This window comes from Salvelinus fontinalis, chromosome 9 (assembly GCF_029448725.1).
Source record: "Salvelinus fontinalis isolate EN_2023a chromosome 9, ASM2944872v1, whole genome shotgun sequence".
Lineage (NCBI taxonomy): Eukaryota > Metazoa > Chordata > Actinopteri > Salmoniformes > Salmonidae > Salvelinus > Salvelinus fontinalis.
In genome coordinates, this window is record NC_074673.1 from 30,292,828 (window position 1) to 30,311,535 (window position 18,708).

The following is an 18,708-nucleotide window of genomic DNA, read 5'->3' on the forward strand; positions in this document are numbered from 1 at the left end:
CAGCAGAGAACTGGAAGGAAAGGCGTCCAAATGAGGTTTTGGCTTTAGGGATGATCAGTGAGATACACCTGCTGGAGCGCGTGCTACGGGTGGGTGTAGCCATCGTGAACTGAGATAAGGCGGCACTTTACCTAGCATAGCCTTGTAGATGACCTGGAGCCAGTGGGTCTGACGACGAACATGTAGCGAGGGCCAGCCGACTAGGGCATACAGGTCGCAGTGGTGGGTCGTATAAGGTGCTTTAGTAACAAAACGGATGGCACTGTGATAAACTGCATCCAGTTTGCTGAGTAGAGTATTGGAAGCTATTTTGTAGATGACATGGCCGAAGTCGAGGATCGGTAGGATAGTCAGTTTTACTAGGGTAAGTTTGGCGGCGTGAGTGAAGGAGGCTTTGTTGCGGAATAGAAAGCCGACTGTAGATTTGATTTTGGATTGGAGATGTTTGATATGAGTCTGGAAGGAGAGTTTGCAGTCTAGCCAGACACCTAGGTACTTATAGATGTCCACATATTCTAGGTCGGAACCGTCCAGAGTGGTGATGCTAGTCGGGCGTGCGGGTGCAGGCAGCGAACGGTTGAAAAACATGCATTTGGTTTTACTAGCGTTTAAGAGCAGTTGGAGGCCACGGAAGGAGTGCTGTATGGCATTGAAGCTCGTTTGGAGGTTAGATAGCACAGTGTCCAAGGAAGGGCCGGAAGTATACAGAATGGTGTCGTCTGCGTAGAGGTGGATCAGGGAATCGCCCGCAGCAAGAGCAACATCATTGATGTATACAGAGAAAAGAGTCGGCCCGAGAATTGAACCCTGTGGTACCCCCATAGAGACTGCCAGAGGACCGGACAACATGCCCTCCGATTTGACACACTGAACTCTGTCTGCAAAGTAGTTGGTGAACCAGGCAAGGCAGTCATTAGAAAAACCGAGGCTATTGAGTCTGCCGATAAGAATATGGTGATTGACAGAGTCGAAAGCCTTGGCCAGGTCGATGCCTACTGTCTTTTATCGATGGCGGTTATGATATCGTTTAGTACCTTGAGCGTGGCTGAGGTGCACCCGTGACCCGCTCGGAAACCGGATTGCACAGCGGAGAAGGTACGGTGGGATTCGAGATGGTCAGTGATCTGTTTGTTGACTTGGCTTTCGAAGACCTTAGATAGGCAGGGCAGGATGGATATAGGTCTGTAACAGTTTGGGTCCAGGGTGTCTCCCCCTTTGAAGAGGGGGATGACCGCGGCAGCTTTCCAATCTTTGGGGATCTCAGATGATGCGAAGGAGAGGTTGAACAGGCTGGTAATAGGGGGGGCGACAATGGCTGCGGACAGTTTCAGAAATAGGGGGTCCAGATTGTCAAGCCCAGCTGATTTGTATGGGTCCGGGTTTTCCAGCTCTTTCAGAACATCTGCTATCTGGATATGGGTAAAGGAGAAGCTGGGGAGGCTTGGGCGAGTAGCAGCGGGGGGGGGGGGCGGGGCTGTTGGCCAAGGTTGGAGTCACCAGGAGGAAGGCATGGCCAGCCATTGAGAAATGTTTGTTGAAGTTTTCGATTATCACGGACTTATCAGTGGTGACCGTGTTACCTAGCCTCAGTGCAGTGGGCAGCTGGGAGGAGGTGCTCTTGTTTTCCATGGACTTTACAGTATCCCAGAACTTTTTGGAGTTAGAGCTACAGGATGCAAATTTCTGCTTGAAAAAGCTGGCCTTTGCTTTCCTGACTGACTGCGTGTATTGGTTCCTGACTTCCCTGAACAGTTGCATATCGCGGGGGCTCTTCGATGCTATTGCAGTTCGCCACAGGATGTTTTTGTGCTGGTCGAGGGCAGTCAGGTCTGGAGTGAACCAAGGGCTATATCTGTTCTTGGTTCTGCATTTTTTGAACGGAGCATGCTTGTCTAATATGGTGAGGAAGTAACTTTTAAAGAATGACCAGGCATCCTCAACTGACGGGATGAGGTCAATATCCTTCCAGGGTACCCGGGCCAGGTCGATTAGAAAGGCCTGCTCGCAGAAGTGTTTTAGGGAGCGTTTGACAGTGATGAGGGGTGGTCGTTTGACTGCGGACCCGTGGCGGATACAGGCAATGAGGCAGTGATCGCTGAGATCTTGATTGAAGACAGCAGAGGTGTATTTGGAGGGCAAGTTGGTCAGGATAATGTCTATTAGGGTGCCCATGTTTACGGATTTAGGGTTGTACCTGGTGGGTTCCTTGATGATTTGTGTGAGATTGAGGGCATCAAGCTTAGATTGTAGGACTGCCGGGGTGTTAAGCATATCCCAGTTTAGGTCACCTAACAGAACAAACTCTGAAGCTAGATGGGGAGCGATCAATTCAGATGGTGTCCAGGGCACAGCTGGGAGCTGAGGGGGGTCGGTAGCAGGCGGCAACAGTGAGAGACTTATTTCTGGAGAGATTAATTTTTAAAATTAGAAGTTCGAACTGTTTGGGCATAGACCTGGAAAGTATGACAGAACTTTGCAGGCTATCTCTGCAGTAGATTGCAACTCCTCCCCCTTTGGCAGTTCTATCTTGACGGAAAGTGTTATAGTTGGGTATGGAAATCTCAGAATTTTTGGTGGCCTTCCTAAGCCAGGATTCAGACACGGCAAGGACATCAGGGTTGGCAGAGTGTGCTAAAGCGGTGAGTAAGGCAAACTTAAGGAGGAGGCTTCTGATGTTGACATGCATGAGGCCAAGGCTTTTTCGATCACAGAAGTCAACAAATGAGGGTGACTGGGGACATGCAGGGCCTGGGTTTACCTCCACATCACCTGAGGAACAGAGGAGTAGTAGGATGAGGGTGCGGCTAAAGGCTATCAAAACTGGTCGCCTAGAGCGTTGGGGACAAGGAATAAAAGGAGCAGATTTATGGGCGTGGTAGAATAGATTCTGGGCATAATGTGCAGACCAGGGTATGGTGGGGCACGGGTACAGCGGAGGCAAGCCCAGGCACTGGGTGATGATAAGAGAGGTTGTATCTCTGGACATGCTGGTCTCAATGGGTGAGGTCACCGCATGTGTGGGGGGTGGGACAAAGGAGGTATCAGAGGTACGGAGAGTGGAACTACGGGGTCCATTGCAAACCAAAACAATGGTAACTAGCCTGAACAACAGTATGCAAGGCATATTGATATTTGAGAGAGACATACAATAAGGCATAAAGTGATTGCAGGTCTTGATTGGGAGAGCTAGCTAAAACAACAGGTGAGATAACAGCAGCTAGTCAGCTAACACAGCAACAGCAGGTAAAAATGGCGACGACTAGGCAGAGAGGGTCGGATTAACTACACACAGATCCTGAGTTAAAGCACAGAGCCGACAGATAAAACACAAATAAACAGAATGGAGTACCGTGAATTAATGGACAGTCAAGCAGGCATCAGCTATGTAGCCAAGTGATCATAGTGTCCAGGGGGCAGCCGTAGATGGAGCAGGGAGGCCTCCACTAAGCTAGCACGCGGCGTTTTAAAGTTAGTAGCCCGGGGGGTGGTCTGCTCAGACGGAGGGGGTCTGCTCAGACGGAGGCCGGTTGAGGGCACAGCGGATGGGGTATTCGTCTGCAGACCAGACGTGGTCGTGTCGACAGAGAATCCAAGCCGTATGGCGATGGCGAAAGAGAAGTTGTGGATTGTAGAATTGTGTTTGCTAACTGGTGTTAGCTTAGTGGCGCTAGCTGCAAGCTAGCTGTGAGGATCAGAAGCAGTGGCCCAGGGACTACGGCAGGAATCCGGCGTTGTTGTCGAGAGACAGTCCGATGCTGGTAAATTGGTGAGTAATTCTGCTCTTCGTGCGGTGACGTTCATAAACCAGTCGTAGATTAGTAGGATTCCAAGTTGCTCCAGGTAGCTAGTAGGCCGGGGTTAGCAGAATGGGCCTTCAGCGGACGTCACGCCTGAGGGGCCTGTTGGAATCCTCGGGCAGATTATGTTAGTATTCCAGTCGTAGAGGATCGGTGGGGTTCCGTGCCCCGTACCGGCAGTAGAAGGGGTCCGGATGTTGTAACCCAGGAGTGGGCTTCGGTGGTAGCCCAGGAGCCCTAGCCAGGCTAGCTTCAAGCTAATTGGTGCTTGCTCCGGGATGGAAACGCTAGCCAGGAGTAGTCACCCGGGATTACGGTTAGCTAGTTGCGAAGATCCAGATGAAAATGTTCAGAGTCTGCGGTAGGAATCCGGGGATATGGAGAGAAAATAGGTCCGGTATGCTCTGGTTTGAGACGCGTTGTACAAACTGGCGAGAGCTTTCCGAGCTAGAGGTTAGCTGATGACCGCTAGCAGTAATTAGCTGACTGCTAGCTAGTAGCTAGTGAGCTGGCTAGCTTCTGTTGGGGGATTCCAGATTCGAGGTGAATAATACTTTAGAGAAAAAAACAGATCCGCACCACATTGGGTGAGGCGGGTTGCAGGAGAGTGTTTTGAAGTTGAGTTTTAGAAAAAAAAAATGTAAAAGATATGCGAAGAAAAGGATATAAAAATATATATACACAGGACACAACAAGACGAGGACAAAGGACATCTGACTGCTACGCCATCTTGGATTACCATCATCACTAGCTAAATGGTTGAATCGAACTTACAAACAAATATTTTCCCAGGCTGAAGCGTGACAAGAAATAACTACACTGGAAGACCTGTACCGTAGCGTTGTTTTTAGCTGCTTCTATGAGTGCGGACGAATTCTCTACTTCCTGTTTGCGTAGTCTTTAACCTGTCTAGGATCAGCGTGGCGCTAGAGGCACACCCCCCCCCCCCCCCCACTGAAAAACCAGTGCCGCGAAATTCAAAAAAAAAAATTTTTTTAAATATTTAACTTTCACACATTAAAGTCCAATACAGCTAATGAAAGACACAGATCTTGTGAATCCAGTCAACATTTCCGATTTTTAAAATGTTTTACAGGGAAGACACAATATGTAAAGATGTACATCTATTACCTAAAAACACATTAGCATAATCCACCATCTTTTATTTGTCCACCAACACCAGTAGCCATCACCAATTCGGCTAAACTAAGATATTTATAGCCCCTAACCAACAAAAAAACTCATTAGATGACAGTCTGATAACATATTTATGGTATGGGATAGGTTTTGTTAGAAAAAAGTGCATATTTCAGGTAGACTTCATAGTTTACAATTGCACCCACCATCACAAATGGACTAGAATAATTACAATGAGCAACGTGTTTACCTAACTACTAATCATCAAACATTTCGTAAAAATACACAGCATACACGAATCGAAAGACACAGATCCTGTGAATACAGACAATATTTCAGATTTTCTAAGTGTCTTACAGCGAAAACACAATAAATCGTTATATTAGCTTAGCACATAGCAATTAGCAGCCCAGCATTGATTCTAGCCAAAGTGAGCGATAAAAGTCAACATCGCCAAAAGATATTAATTTTTTCACTAACCTTCTCAGAATTCTTCCGATGACACTCCTGTAACATCACATTACAACATGCATATACAGTTTGATCGAAAATGTTTATATTTAGCCACCAAAATCATGGTTAGACAATGTGAAATGTAGACAAGCTGGTAAAGAAAATGTCCTTGCGCCACTTAGACAGTGATCTACTCTTATACATAAATACTCATAAACGTGACTAAAAAATACAGGGTGGACAGGGATTGATAGACAATTTAATTCTTAATACAATTGCGTTATTACATTTTTTAATTTATCCTTACTTTTCAATACAGTTTGCGCCAAGCGAAGCTACGTCAAAAAACATGGCGTCCTAAGCCACTAAAATGTTTCGACAGAAACACGATTTATCATAATAAAAATGTCCTACCTTGAGCTGTTCTTCCATCAGTATCTTGGGCAAAGGATCCTTTCTTGGGAGAAATCGTCTTTTGGTGGAAAGCTGTCCTCTTGCCATGTGGAAATGTCAACTGCGTTCGGGATGAACTGAAAAGCGTGCCCAACTTTTCACATCGTTGCAAAAATAAATGTCCCAAAATCGCACTAAACGGATATAAATTGCTATAAAACGCTTTAAATTAACTACCTTATGATGTTTTTAACTCCTATAACGAGTGAAAAGATGACCGGAGAAATATAACAGGCTAAACTAACGCTTGGAACAGGTGCGCGCCGGTGTCCTCTAGGCTCATGACGCAGCTCCCAAAGAATGACTAGCTTCAGGGTTTTTTCATTTGTAGGGCCTGTGAACGCGCAATCGACCCCGTTGGAATCGTCATCACGTAAAGGCATCCAGGGGAAGACGTAAGAAGTGTCCGTATAGTCATAGCAACGACAGTGCCCCTTTAACTGACTTCAGAAGAGTGGCCAACATTTCTCAAATCTGACTCCATGTCAGGGAAATTGCTGTAGAATGGGCTCTGTTCCACTTAGAGACAAAATTTCAACTCCTATAGAAACTATAGACTGTTTTCTATCCAATAATAATAATAATATGCATATTGTACGATCAAGGATTTTGTGGGAAGCCGTTTAAAAAATTAGCCAAATTGGCATAAATAGTCTAAACAGCGCCCCCATCCCCAACAGGTTAAGTACCAGAAAGCTCCACTAGGGGGCGAATAACACCATGGAACACAATGAAGATCCATTTTAACCATTGTAATAAAATAATCTGTTACCTTCTAACAGGATGGCAGCACAGTAGCCATATCTTGGAAAACCAAAGTTCCAAAGTCTGGGCCTAATATAGTGTATAAGAGGTCATACAATACATTTTGTAGCGATTCCTATGTTGATGTAAATATTTGTTGGTCTGTGGTGCCACTGGACACATTTATGAAATTGCTTATTCCAATTACTAATAAGCATGTACCCATAAAGAAAATGACTAAAAACTGTTAAATCCCTGTGGATTGATGAGGAGTTGAAAAATTGTATGGTTGAGGGATGAGGCAAAGGGAATGGAAAATAAGTGTGCCTGCACAACCGATTGGCAAAGGTATTAAAAATTGAGAAATCATGACTAAACAATAAAATAAAATAAACTTTTCCAAGTATAACTGACCAAATTATGAAAGACAAGCGTTGTAATTTTGAATTCTGTAAAGTGAGTGTGGAAGAGGAACAAATGATTTTCTATCAGTTATGACAGGACACCGGGGTCTGACAACTTGGATGTAAAATTACTGTGGATAATAACAGATGATATTGCCACTCCTATATTTTCAATTTAAGCCTACTAGAAAGTGTGTGCCCTCAGGCCTGGAGGGAAGCATAAGTCATTCCGCTACCTAAGAATACTAAAGCCCCCTTTACTGGCTCAAATAGCAGACCAATCAGCCTGTTACCAACCATTAGTAGACTTTTAGAAAAAATGGTTTGACCAGATACATTATTTTACAGTAAACAAACTTTCAGCTGCTTATAGGAAAGGACATTCAACAAGCACAGCTGTTACACAAATTACTGTTTGGCTGAGGAATTGATGATAAGATTGGGGGGGGGGGGCTTTTCAATTTCAGTGTAGCTTTTGACATTATCGATCATAGTCTGCTTGTGAAGACTTTTGTTATGGCTTTACACCCCTGCTATATTGTGGATAAGGAGTTACCTGTCTAACAGAACACAGAGGGTGTACTTTAATGGAAGCCTTTCCAACATAATCCAGGTAGAATCAGGAATTCCCCAGGGCAGCTATCTAGGCCCCTTTTTTCTATCTTTACTAATGAGTAAAGCCAGTGTCTATGTATGCGGATGACTCAACACCTATACTCGTTAGCGACTGAAATGACTGCACCACTTAACAAAAAGCTGCAGTTTCAGAATAGGTGGCAAGGAATAAATTAGCCCTAAATATTTCTAAAACTAAAAGCATTGTATTTGGGACAAATCATTCACTTTAACCTCAACTAAATATTGTAATGAATGTGGAAATTGAGCACGTTGAGGTGACTAAACTACGTGGAGTAACCCTGGATTGTAAACTGTCATGGTCAAAGCATGTTGATACAACAGTAGCTAAGATAGGGAGAAGTCTGTCCATAATAAAGCGCTGCTCTGCCTGTAGGTCCTACAGACCCTAGTTTTGTCGCACCTGGTCTACTGTTCAGTCGTGTGGTCCAGTGCCACAAAGAGGGACTTAAGAAAATTGCAATTGGCTCAGAACAGGGCAACACGACTGGCCCTTAAATGTACACGGAGAGCTAACATTAATGATATGCTTGTCAATCTTTCCTGGCTCAGTGGTGGAGAGTGACTTTATCACTACTTGTTTTTGTAAGACGTGTTGAGAAGCTGAATACACCGAGCTGTCTGTTTTTAAACTACTAGCATACAGCTTGGACACCCACGCATACCACACAAGACATGCCACCAGAGGTTTCTTCACAATCCCAAAGTCCAGAACAGACTATGGGAGGCGCACAGTACTACATAGAGCCATGACTACGTTGATCTCTATTCCACGTCAGGTAACTGATGCAAGCAGTAGAATCAGATAAATACAGCGGGAACTGTGAAGAGATGCACAGCTACTGACATATACAATGTAATATTGTGTTATGGATATGTGGTGTTCTATGATGTAATGTAAGTGTCTTAACCTGTTTTGGCTGCAGCCCGACGTTGGTACACTTATGACAACATCCAGCTCAAGTGCAGGGCGCGAAATTCAAAATATATATTTTTTTAATATTTAACTTTCACACATTAACAAGTCCAATACAGCATATGAAAGGTACACATCTTGTGAATCAAGCCAACATGTCCGATTTTTAAAATGTTTTACAGGGAAGACACAATGCAAATCTATTAGCTAACCACGTTAGCAAAAGACACCACTTTTCTTACTCCATCGGTTTTTTACTCCATCAGTAGCTATCACAAATTCGACCAAATAAAGATATAAATAGCCACTAACCAAGAAACAACTTCATCAGATGACAGTCTGATAACATATTTATTGTATAGCATATGTTTTGTTAGAAAAATGTGCATATTTCAGGTATAAATCATAGTTTACATTGCAGCTACAGTCCGAAATTGCACCGAAAGCAGACAGAAAAATTAGACACCAACGCTAAATAACTAAATACTCATCATAAAACATTTCTGAAAAATACATAGTGTACAGCAATTGAAATGGGCACGATTTAACTGGCTACTCAATACTGCCCCCTGCAGCCATAAGAAGTTGTGTTTGGACCCCAGGAAGAGTAGCTGCTTCCTTGGGACCAGATAATGGGGATCCCTAATAAAATACAAATACACAGTAGCTGTTCATTTCAGGAAAAAATAAACAACAATTCTAACTACATTATGGAAGACGGTAGAAGCGAATGGCAATTCTCACTACTGTACTTACTGTCCTCCCCAGATGCACCAGCAGGGCATTCTGAAGACTGATGACCTGATCACGCGTTTCTTCCGGCTGTGCACAGAGATGTGTGTGGAGATCAGCTACCGCGCCCAGGCCGAGCAGCAGCACAATCCTGCAGCCAGCGCCGCCATCATCAGAGCCAAGTGCTACCACAACCTGGACGCCTTTGTTCGCCTCATCGCTTTGCTGGTCAAGCACTCTGGAGAGGCCACCAACACAGTCACCAAGATCAACCTGCTCAACAAGGTAAGAATTAGGAGGATGCTCTCCATGGAGGCTGAATAAGCTTTCTGCTTTGTAAAGATCTCTCAAAGACAATCTTACATTTGAAGACCTCAAACTGCGATATCAACTAAATGTATTTTTTTTATACACATCAGATTTAAGATAAGAAATGCTCTTGATGTCATGATTACTGGGCTCATCTAAATGCCCCTTGACTGGTCTCAGGTTCTAGGTATTGTGGTTGGAGTGCTGATCCAGGACCATGATGTAAGACAGACAGAGTTTCAACAATTGCCTTACCACCGCATCTTCATCATGCTGCTGCTCGAGCTCAATGCCCCCGAGCATGTGCTGGAGACCATCAACTTCCAGACACTCACCGCCTTCTGGTAAATGCTGTCATGTCTATTAGACAATATTGGTCACTGATTGTCAAGACATCTTAGTTTACTTTCCTCAACTCTGTATGATGTATAGTTTTTTCCCCTTATGTCCACAGCAACACTTTCCACATCCTGAGGCCTACCAAAGCCCCTGGCTTTGTCTACGCTTGGCTGGAGTTGATCTCTCACCGGATCTTCATCGCAAGGATGCTGGCACACACCCCACAGCAGAAGGCAAGGACAAGTCACTGACGTGTTAGTGCAATGTCTGGGTGGGTGTTTTTGCTGCTTAAAAGCAACCATTGATAACCTTTTGTTTTCTCTTTTCTTAGGGTTGGCCCATGTATGCCCAGCTGCTCATTGATCTTTTCAAATACCTAGCGCCCTTCCTGAGGAATGTTGAGCTCAACAAACCTATGCAAATCCTCTACAAGGTATGTAAACTGCTCTAAATGTTGTTTTTTCCCCCTTGAAATGACTATTAACCTGACTGACTAGATTTTTCTCCTGTCCTCAGGGTACCCTGCGTGTCCTGCTTGTCCTGCTGCATGACTTCCCAGAGTTCCTGTGTGACTACCACTACGGCTTCTGTGACGTCATCCCGCCCAACTGCATCCAGCTCCGCAACCTGATCCTGAGTGCCTTCCCACGCAATATGAGACTTCCAGACCCCTTCACTCCCAATCTGAAGGTACAGCTGAATGACAGACCCTAAATACCTTGTTACACTGGAAATGGTCTTCTGTAACTCTTAAGGTTTAGTCAATCTTTTTTTAAACTTTTTCGTTACTAGGTTGACATGCTCAGCGAGATCAACATTGCTCCGCGCATCCTCACTAACTTCACCGGAGTGATGCCCTCTCAGTTCAAGAAGGATCTGGATTCGTACCTGAAGACGCGCTCCCCTGTCACCTTCCTCTCTGAGCTCCGCAGCAATCTGCAGGTAGGGGGCGCCACTCTGGGTCCCTGGAAGTATTTGCAGCACAACGACACATCTTTAGACCAGGTTAAGTTTTGACTCTGAGCGAATGTTCAAATGTGGATTTTTGTCATGCTTTGTTTCTGAAGTGTCATCGTACATGGGTGTTTCATTGTGTGTCTGAAGATCTAAGCAATGCAAACAAAACTAGTGTCCTTCCATTGCGTAGTGTTGGTTTTACATTTTTGTTCTCCTTTTTACCGAACAACCCTCTTCTAGGTGTCAAATGAGCCAGGCAATCGTTACAACATCCAGCTGATCAATGCACTGGTGCTGTATGTGGGGACCCAGGCCATCGCACACATCCACAACAAGGGCAGCACTCCCTCCATGAGCACCATCACTCACTCAGCCCACATGGACATCTTCCAGAACCTGGCTGTGGACCTGGACACTGAGGGTAAGAGACACACATGCGAAAGCATACTTTTTAAACGTTTTTTTGTATACAGTGGTATTCTCTCATTCCTTTGTTCCCAGGGCGCTATCTCTTCCTGAATGCGATTGCTAATCAGCTGCGCTACCCAAACAGCCACACCCATTACTTCAGCTGCACCATGCTCTATCTGTTTGCTGAGGCCAACACAGAGGCAATCCAGGAGCAGATCACCAGGTAAATGTTGTTCTCTACAAAAAGTTATTGCATATGAAAACCAGGCATTGCAGAACTACCTGCATTTCATGGATCTGTTTCCTTTCCAAGTGTATTTCGTTAAGTAGCCTTTGCTCCTGTCTGCAGGGTTCTTCTGGAGAGGCTGATTGTGAACAGGCCTCACCCCTGGGGACTGCTCATCACGTTCATCGAGCTCATCAAGAACCCTGCCTTCAAGTTCTGGAGCCACGACTTTGTGCACTGTGCCCCGGAGATCGAAAAGTATGTGCTCATTCACTCTCTACCAGAGTTGGCTTCTCACTCAGCTGAGATGACTTCACCTGCAGAGTAGTAGCTGGAGGATAACCAGTTAGCAGCACGTTGTGTTCATGCTCTGCTTTATTCAACAACAAAGAAATATCATTCTAAGATAAGCTGCAATGGAAGGACTTGGATTAAACGCCCTCCGCTGTCTTCTCTCTCTCAGGTTGTTCCAGTCAGTGGCTCAGTGCTGCATGGGGCAAAAGCAGGCTCAGCAGGTGATGGAGGGCACTGGTGCCAGTTAGTCAGCCAGCCTGCAGGAGAGGTGCTAGGGCCAAACCCTCCATCCCTGGACCCACCCCACAGATGCACCCCCCCCCCCCCCCCCCCCCTACATTACTGTTAGCACTGGATGAACTGGAAACACTGATTTGAAGTTTAAGGACTGCTGCTCATGGATCTAATTATTATTATTTTTTTTGCCTGGATATGGAGAAGTTATTGCTGTTTAATATAATTTTGATGTAAATATTAAAAGGGAGAGAGGTACATGTCTGAAAGGAGTGTCCAGCAAATGATCTAACGTGTACAGACGCACACATTCACTCACTACCAAAGCCCTGTTTTGTCTCCCTCCTACATATTTCTTGACTGATTAATTTGCGTTGAGGCTTAATGGATAGTGGATTTTTAAAAAGCAGCCTGATTTTTGATTTGAGTGGGAAGAAAGGCAGTGCACTAGATTCTCCTGGGTTCACTCCTTTATCTGCTTGGGGTGTGGTGGGGGTCAATGGTGTTTCCATTTTAAAGTGGGTTAGGTTCTCCCCGGCACTTGGGATGACTAATTGAACCTTAAAATTTGTACAAAGATCCAAATTGTGGACCAATACAACCCATTTTGTAAGGACTTTGAATGTTTTGTAAATGTATTGGTCCGTGTGTGTTTTGTAGTCCTTTAGTTCTTGCTACTTATTTCCTGTATGTATGCATACTGTAGTTAACTCATTAAACAATTCAACTGCATTTGTTTCCCTCAGTGATAACAAATGGAGACTGCTGTTTGTTTTATTATGCAAAACATGATAGCAGTGTACATTACGATATGTTTAACAAGCAGTTCACTCGACAGCTGCAGCCACCTAAGGTCCATTGCCGGTTTTGGTAACTTATAGTGACCTATGAAGGACCTTGTATGGCGCAGTACTTCCAACAGTCTCAAAGAAGCCATTGTTCATCAGTCACATACAAATTCACAAGGATATACAGGAAAATCAGTTTTCCAAATATGTTCGGTTACAATAGGCCGAAAGCTGGCCACTGGCTCTATCCCTTTGGGCTTGTTTTGAGTGGAGGTCATAACAAATCAGGGAGTGCTTTGGGATGGATTTTGAGGTAACTTATGGTTTGGTGAGCTCCAGAAGCTGATGCAGGATAGTCTTCTGTCCGTAGCGGACCTGTAGTGCTCTCCTCTGCCGGCTGCTCAGTTTAATATAGCCATCTTTATCCTCCAGCAGCACCTTGTCTTTCAGCATGTCCTCCCCATAAGAGTCCAGTGTGAAGCGGGCTGCAGCGTGCACCAGACGTCTCCAGAGAGGGAGCAGACTAGGCAGGCCCTCGTTGGAGAGTGCCTGCAACATTTTCTCGTCATCATCTGCCTCCTCCCAGCCTTCGTTCTCTCTGAAGTCCTCAAACTCCTCTACTGACATGCACAGGATCTAGGGAGAGGCAAACAGCAATGTATACTGGTTCGAGCCCTGATATATCAAACCATATAACCAGCTTATAAATTGTGATACGGCTACGGGTCGCGTCGAGACTAAGAACAGCCGTGGTATATTTGCCATATACCCCCCCCCATTGCTTAAATATACAACTATGAGCTCTTAATATGGTTACCTTGAGTGTTGTGTACATCTCTGTGTCAGTGAGGGACCCTGACTTTCCGAAGATAAACACTCCCTTGTCTCCAACCATCTCCATCTCACACAAAAGACTCCACTTCTCCACAAGGAGGCGCTGTTCAGCTTCAGACCGAGTCACTGAGATGTGGAAGAAGAGGATGGAACAGATGTGAATTTGTCAAAGTAAAACCATAAGGATAATTTAGAACTGTGTTCTCTAATTTGGGTTGATTCAGTTTGTGTAGTGTATTAATGACAAAGTGTGAGGCAGTTGTATACCCCTAGTCAGCATGTCTGATCAGTAATCACCTTGCACAGCTGCTTTGTATACATTGGACATGGGTATGTCTGCCGTGTCGTTGCTATTGCTTTGATATGGCTCAGCAAAGCCATACATGTGTAGGAGCTGCCAGTTGGCCATCTGACCATATGTGTTGAACACTTCCTCTCCTTTCTGGATACTTCGCACTGACACCATCTTCAAACACTCCTGTGAATGCAGAGAGAAAAAGGACATCATATTCTTGCTATACACCCACTATATAGGATTAGTGAACAGAATGTCAACTGTAGGGGGGTTTTACTCACGGGTGTGTATTCCAGATTGGCGTTGTGATTTGACACATGGTTCAACATGTCCGCAATGGGCACCATCATGGGAGGATTGGGGTCCTTCTCATCCTCATCCTCCTCATCCAGGGGCTCCTGGAAACTGCAGAGGAAATGAGAAAGAGTATGGGATTGTATTCAGAGCCAAACAGCAAACTGATCAGCACTTGAGTATCAGTAGCACTACAAAAGCGTCAACAGTGTCCATCAAAATGGACAACATACTGAAGGAAAAATCCATGACAAGGAAATCACCTCCAAAGCTTGATGGACCATGAAGCTGGACACGAGTAATGAAGGAGAATGTTGTTTAAACAGCCATGAAATTTTTCCTTATAGTACTGTATAGTAAGACACTGGTCTCACCTGGGGTGTAGCCTCTGCTGAGTCCCCAACAACCGGATGTTCCGGTTTTCAGGGGAAATGGAAAAGAGGCTGTGATGAGTCACGCGACTTCCACTTTTGGATGTTAACACTCCATCTTAACTCCTCCACATTTACTGAATTGGTTGAAGAGTGCAGAAGAAAACCTGACAGTTTTTTTCTTCTCATCAAGAACAGTATGTAGGGGAACTAGTTTTGGGTGTTTCTTTTACACCTGCTATGTTAGGTTACCTGGGGTGTGGTGTGTATAAATCATCCAATCACACAAGAGGGGTGTGGTGTGTGGAAATCATCACCCAATCACAGGCGTGGCTTTTGAAGGAATATTATGGAGAATCTGGGTTAAATGTATGCTGCCAGAAACAAACCTGGTTCTCCCAAAACACATCAGCAAAGTTTTAAGTTGCTGTTCCTTAGCTTGGTTATCCAGTTACACTTCAGCTTTCAGTGATTTGTGTAAAATTAATAATACAAATATGGGCTTAAATTGTAAATACTAAGATATTCATTTATACATAGAAGTACTGTCAACTTCTGTAACTTAAATTATGCACCTTTGAAGTGTAATCGATTGCTTTGCAGTAGTGGTCTTCACGGGTCCAACAATTTTCTTACTTTTATGTTTGTATTTATTATAATTTGTTTTATCATTATTATTATTGTAGGCATATTTAAAAATCTAAGCCAGTTCTTTATATATGCAAAAAGTATTGTTTCATTTGATACATTTTAAAAATTGTCTTAGAACAAAATTAAAAAGACAGTTCAATGTATTTAGTTGAAGATAGGTTAAAAAATAGGCCTGTTGTAAAATAAATAGCATTAGCCTATTGCTGTAATTTGTTGGGTAGGTCTGCGGTAGGCACTCGCTTTGTTGGTAATTTCAGCAAGCTAGGCCTAGCCTGTTCAAAACTTGTTTAGGTTTGAACCAGTTCTTTAAATAGGATATGCAACACTTGTTTTGTTTAATTCTGTTGAGACATTTTCTTTGGCCAAATTAAGTTAATGTGTTGGCCGCAATATAATTACCTGCAGGCCTACTTGCACTCAAACCATGAAAAGGAAAAACCAAAAGAGTGCAATATGCAATATAATAACCTGTTCATATTTTCTCAATAACATGACTCAGGCCTACTTTTGATATTACCCTAATAAAGTTACGAAATGTTTGTGAAGGTTTAGTGTGTTATGGCTATTATTAGGCTTAGCTATGAAGGCAGTGCACATCAGCGTTCCAACTGACTCCTGAACTTGAAAAAAAAATATTCTGATAAATTAACAAATTTGCCCCCTTTACGACTAGATCTCTATAGCGGTAATTAACTATCTGACAAGCATATTTTATTTTTATTTTATTTATCCGTTATTTTACCAGGTAAGTTGACTGAGAACACGTTCTCATTTGCAGCAACGACCTGGGGAATAGTTACAGGGGAGAGGAGGGGGATGAATGAGCCAATTGTAAACTGGGGATTATTAGGTGACCGTGATGGTTGAGGGCCAGATTGGGAATTTAGCCACGACACCGGGGTTAACACCCCTACTCTTACGATAAGTGCCATGGGATCTTTAATGACCTCAGAGAGTCAGGAAACCCGTTTAACGTCCCATCCGAAAGACGGCACCCTACACAGAGCAGTGTCCCCAATCACTGCCCTGGGGCATTGGGATCTTTGTTTAGACCAGAGGAAAGAGTGCCTCCTACTGGCCCTCCAACACCACTTCCAGCAGCATCTGGTCTCCCATCCAGGGCCTGACCAGGACCAACCCTGCATAAAGAAATGCATGTCGATGTCGGGAGCATGGCGCTGGCACATCTCTAGGTCTCTCTAGAGCTAGGTTTCTCTTGCTTTATATTTTAAATATTAATATCGTACAGTGGCGCTTAGGCCTATATAAATACAATGCCTTGATGTATTTAGCACTCAAATCTCTAACAGCTGAACATTGAGGTGGACAAATATAAAGTAAAGTAAAAAACAATAGGATATAACATTTTGAATATGCTACACCAATGACTTGTATATTTTTTTTATTGGGTTATAGGCAGTTTTTAAGGACACAACTGTGGGTCATTTGGCCAATATTGCTCATTTATTGATGGCGCTGGTAGCGGCCGGTCAGGGGTTTCTTTCTCTTTCTTCTCTCGGAACCGAAACGGCGCGGTCTGTTTGGATCTGTTTTTCCACTGGCCTTTTCGGAACTGGTCTGACTGTTCTCAGGTCCATTCGGAACAGGTCTTGGTTTTAAAATGTTTTAATTTATGCATACCTGGTCAGGTGGGAAAGCCACGGATCCAGTTCGGAACAGGTCTAACTTTTTGAACCCATGAAGACCTATGCAATATGTTCCAAAGGTGCAAGCAGCTTAGTAGAAAGCCTGTCACCCCACTCCTCCTCATGCTTTCCTTGGTGCCTGAGCCATACAACCTCACCTGTAAGCCATGACAAAAGCCACCAGGCTTCTGTAGAGGTCCAGTGTATGTCTCTCTGGGTCCCACAGGTCAGTGTGTAACGTAATGAAAGGTAGGACAATGTCTTTGTACTCTTTCTGGATGTTGGTGAGGTCAGTGTCCACCGCCTCCGGGATCCCTGTCCCCTTCAGGAGTCTGTCCCGCTCATCCTTTGACCTACAAATCACATCCACAAAATACAACTCAGAATACTCAAATGCAACAGTTTACTCAACTCAAGAATATTAGAAAATACTGTATGTGTTTGCCCTTACCAGAACATGGGGTGATCCAGAGCTGTGAAGTCAGACCAGAGGGATAGGTAAGGCCTCCAGTGGGACTGGGGAGATGTGTACTCATACATCAGTGCCAGGAGGAGGGGCACCCATCCAGACGTGTTCTCCAGAGATGCTTTACCTAGGGAGGAACAGATGTTTTCTTTGGGGGCCTCCGACAAGAGGTGTGTGTGTGTGTGTGTGTGTGTGTGTGTGTGTGTGTGTGTGTGTGTGTGTGTGTGTGTGTGTGTGTGTGTGTGTGTGTGTGTGTGTGTGTGTGTGTGTGTGTGTTGCAGTCTCACCCTCCTCCAGCACAGCCAGGACCTTGGTGGTGCCTTGGTGCAGAAGAGCCATTCTGGGTATAGTAAAGAGCAACTCCCCTTCATCTATGTCCTCCTTAGCTAGCATGCCATACTCTGCCACTGTGCCCTCCTTGCTGATGTACACCTTGGAGAATGAACACAACTGAATGACCATTAACACAGAACCCATAGCAATAGTCTGGTGAGTTCTACCCCCAATACTCCTGTAGGTATGTGAAATACATGGCATTTTACAAATTGCAGACAATGTCTTTGTACGCTTTCTGATTACCTTGTTGTTGAGTTTCAGCCCCACTCCTTCACACCACTGCAGGAAGCTCTGGAGAGGGTCGCTGCCCTCTGTCTACACAGGAAACAAGGATCATCACACCATCAGACTCCCATGACCAAACAATAATCAATGATGCAGACTGGTAAGATTAAACATATTGACGCGTGCAAAAAAACACTACTATCAAATATTCTTATTCACCTAGCTTGCTAGTTATTCCTACGGGTTGGTAACTTTCAAGCTAGCTAGCATTCATAACTTTAAATCGTGAACCCAAGAGCTAGCTAGCTAGCATTCATAACTTGAAATCGTGAACCCAAGAGCTAGCTAGCTAGTCGCATCACTAACAACAACGCGTTTTCCAACATAGCTGACAAGTATGTAGCTTAGCAAAATAAACCATATCTCTACCTTGAGTCTTTTAGCATCGGTTGCCATGCTGTGCAAGAAACTGTGCTGTTGGACAACTCAAATATTAGTGTAATTCACGAATAATTTAATACAAAGTAGATTCCAGAAAGTTTACGCTATTGGCATGTGTTCATTTCCGTAAACCACGTGTGTCGCATCTTTGACGTCATGTCGCAGTACTACATGGTCATGTCAAAACATAATAAAATATTTATTTGAATTGTTAAAGTTTCTTTCGGCATGGTTGGTCATTGTGATTACATTTTCATTTCCCCCCTTAATTTTCCAAAAAATTCTGGCTGTGTTTATTATTGAAATATATAGCCTAATT

At 44.1% G+C, this 18,708-nt stretch overlaps 2 protein-coding genes across 21 annotated transcripts in view; one reads left to right on the forward strand and one right to left on the reverse strand.

The window, feature by feature from the left end:
- The window catches only part of LOC129862406 (CCR4-NOT transcription complex subunit 1-like), a 47,760-nt gene extending 34,962 nt beyond the window's left edge, over positions 1 to 12,798 (forward strand). For 11 of the 20 annotated variants that reach the window (XM_055934038.1, XM_055934047.1, XM_055934035.1 and 8 more), the window contains exons 39-48: positions 9,309 to 9,557; positions 9,762 to 9,925; positions 10,036 to 10,153; positions 10,252 to 10,353; positions 10,437 to 10,610; positions 10,713 to 10,925; positions 11,118 to 11,298; positions 11,379 to 11,511; positions 11,638 to 11,772; positions 11,978 to 12,798. In XM_055934038.1, the coding sequence (XP_055790013.1) occupies positions 9,309 to 9,557; positions 9,762 to 9,925; positions 10,036 to 10,153; positions 10,252 to 10,353; positions 10,437 to 10,610; positions 10,713 to 10,925; positions 11,118 to 11,298; positions 11,379 to 11,511; positions 11,638 to 11,772; positions 11,978 to 12,056 (1,548 nt within the window). In that variant the 3' untranslated portion in view covers positions 12,057 to 12,798. The remainder of the gene's footprint in view (positions 1 to 9,308; positions 9,558 to 9,761; positions 9,926 to 10,035; positions 10,154 to 10,251; positions 10,354 to 10,436; positions 10,611 to 10,712; positions 10,926 to 11,117; positions 11,299 to 11,378; positions 11,512 to 11,637; positions 11,773 to 11,977) is intronic. The other 9 variants (XM_055934049.1, XM_055934045.1, XM_055934048.1 and 6 more) reach the window with 1 other exon arrangement.
- Positions 12,799 to 12,802: 4 nt separating this feature from the next.
- Positions 12,803 to 18,540, reverse strand: setd6 (SET domain containing 6, protein lysine methyltransferase). The gene is made up of 9 exons (XM_055934056.1): positions 18,378 to 18,540; positions 17,967 to 18,038; positions 17,675 to 17,819; positions 17,373 to 17,514; positions 17,080 to 17,274; positions 14,241 to 14,364; positions 13,962 to 14,142; positions 13,648 to 13,790; positions 12,803 to 13,466 (listed from the first exon to the last, which is right to left on the reverse strand). Exons 1-9 carry the CDS (start codon positions 18,402 to 18,404, stop codon positions 13,149 to 13,151), a joined length of 1,347 nt encoding a protein of 448 aa, XP_055790031.1. The 5' UTR covers positions 18,405 to 18,540; the 3' UTR covers positions 12,803 to 13,148.
- Positions 18,541 to 18,708: the final 168 nt, after the last annotated feature.

Excerpts from the sequence above, each read along its gene's own strand:
- setd6 (XM_055934056.1), bottom strand. The coding sequence starts at position 18,404 with ATGGCAACCGATGCTAAAAGACTCAAG. Across the intron at positions 17,820-17,966 it reads GGCTGAAACTCAACAACAAG|GTGTACATCAGCAAGGAGGG; the intron begins GTAATCAGAAAG and ends TCATTCTCCAAG. Across the intron at positions 17,515-17,674 it reads CCTGGCTGTGCTGGAGGAGG|GTAAAGCATCTCTGGAGAAC; the intron begins GTGAGACTGCAA and ends GTTCCTCCCTAG.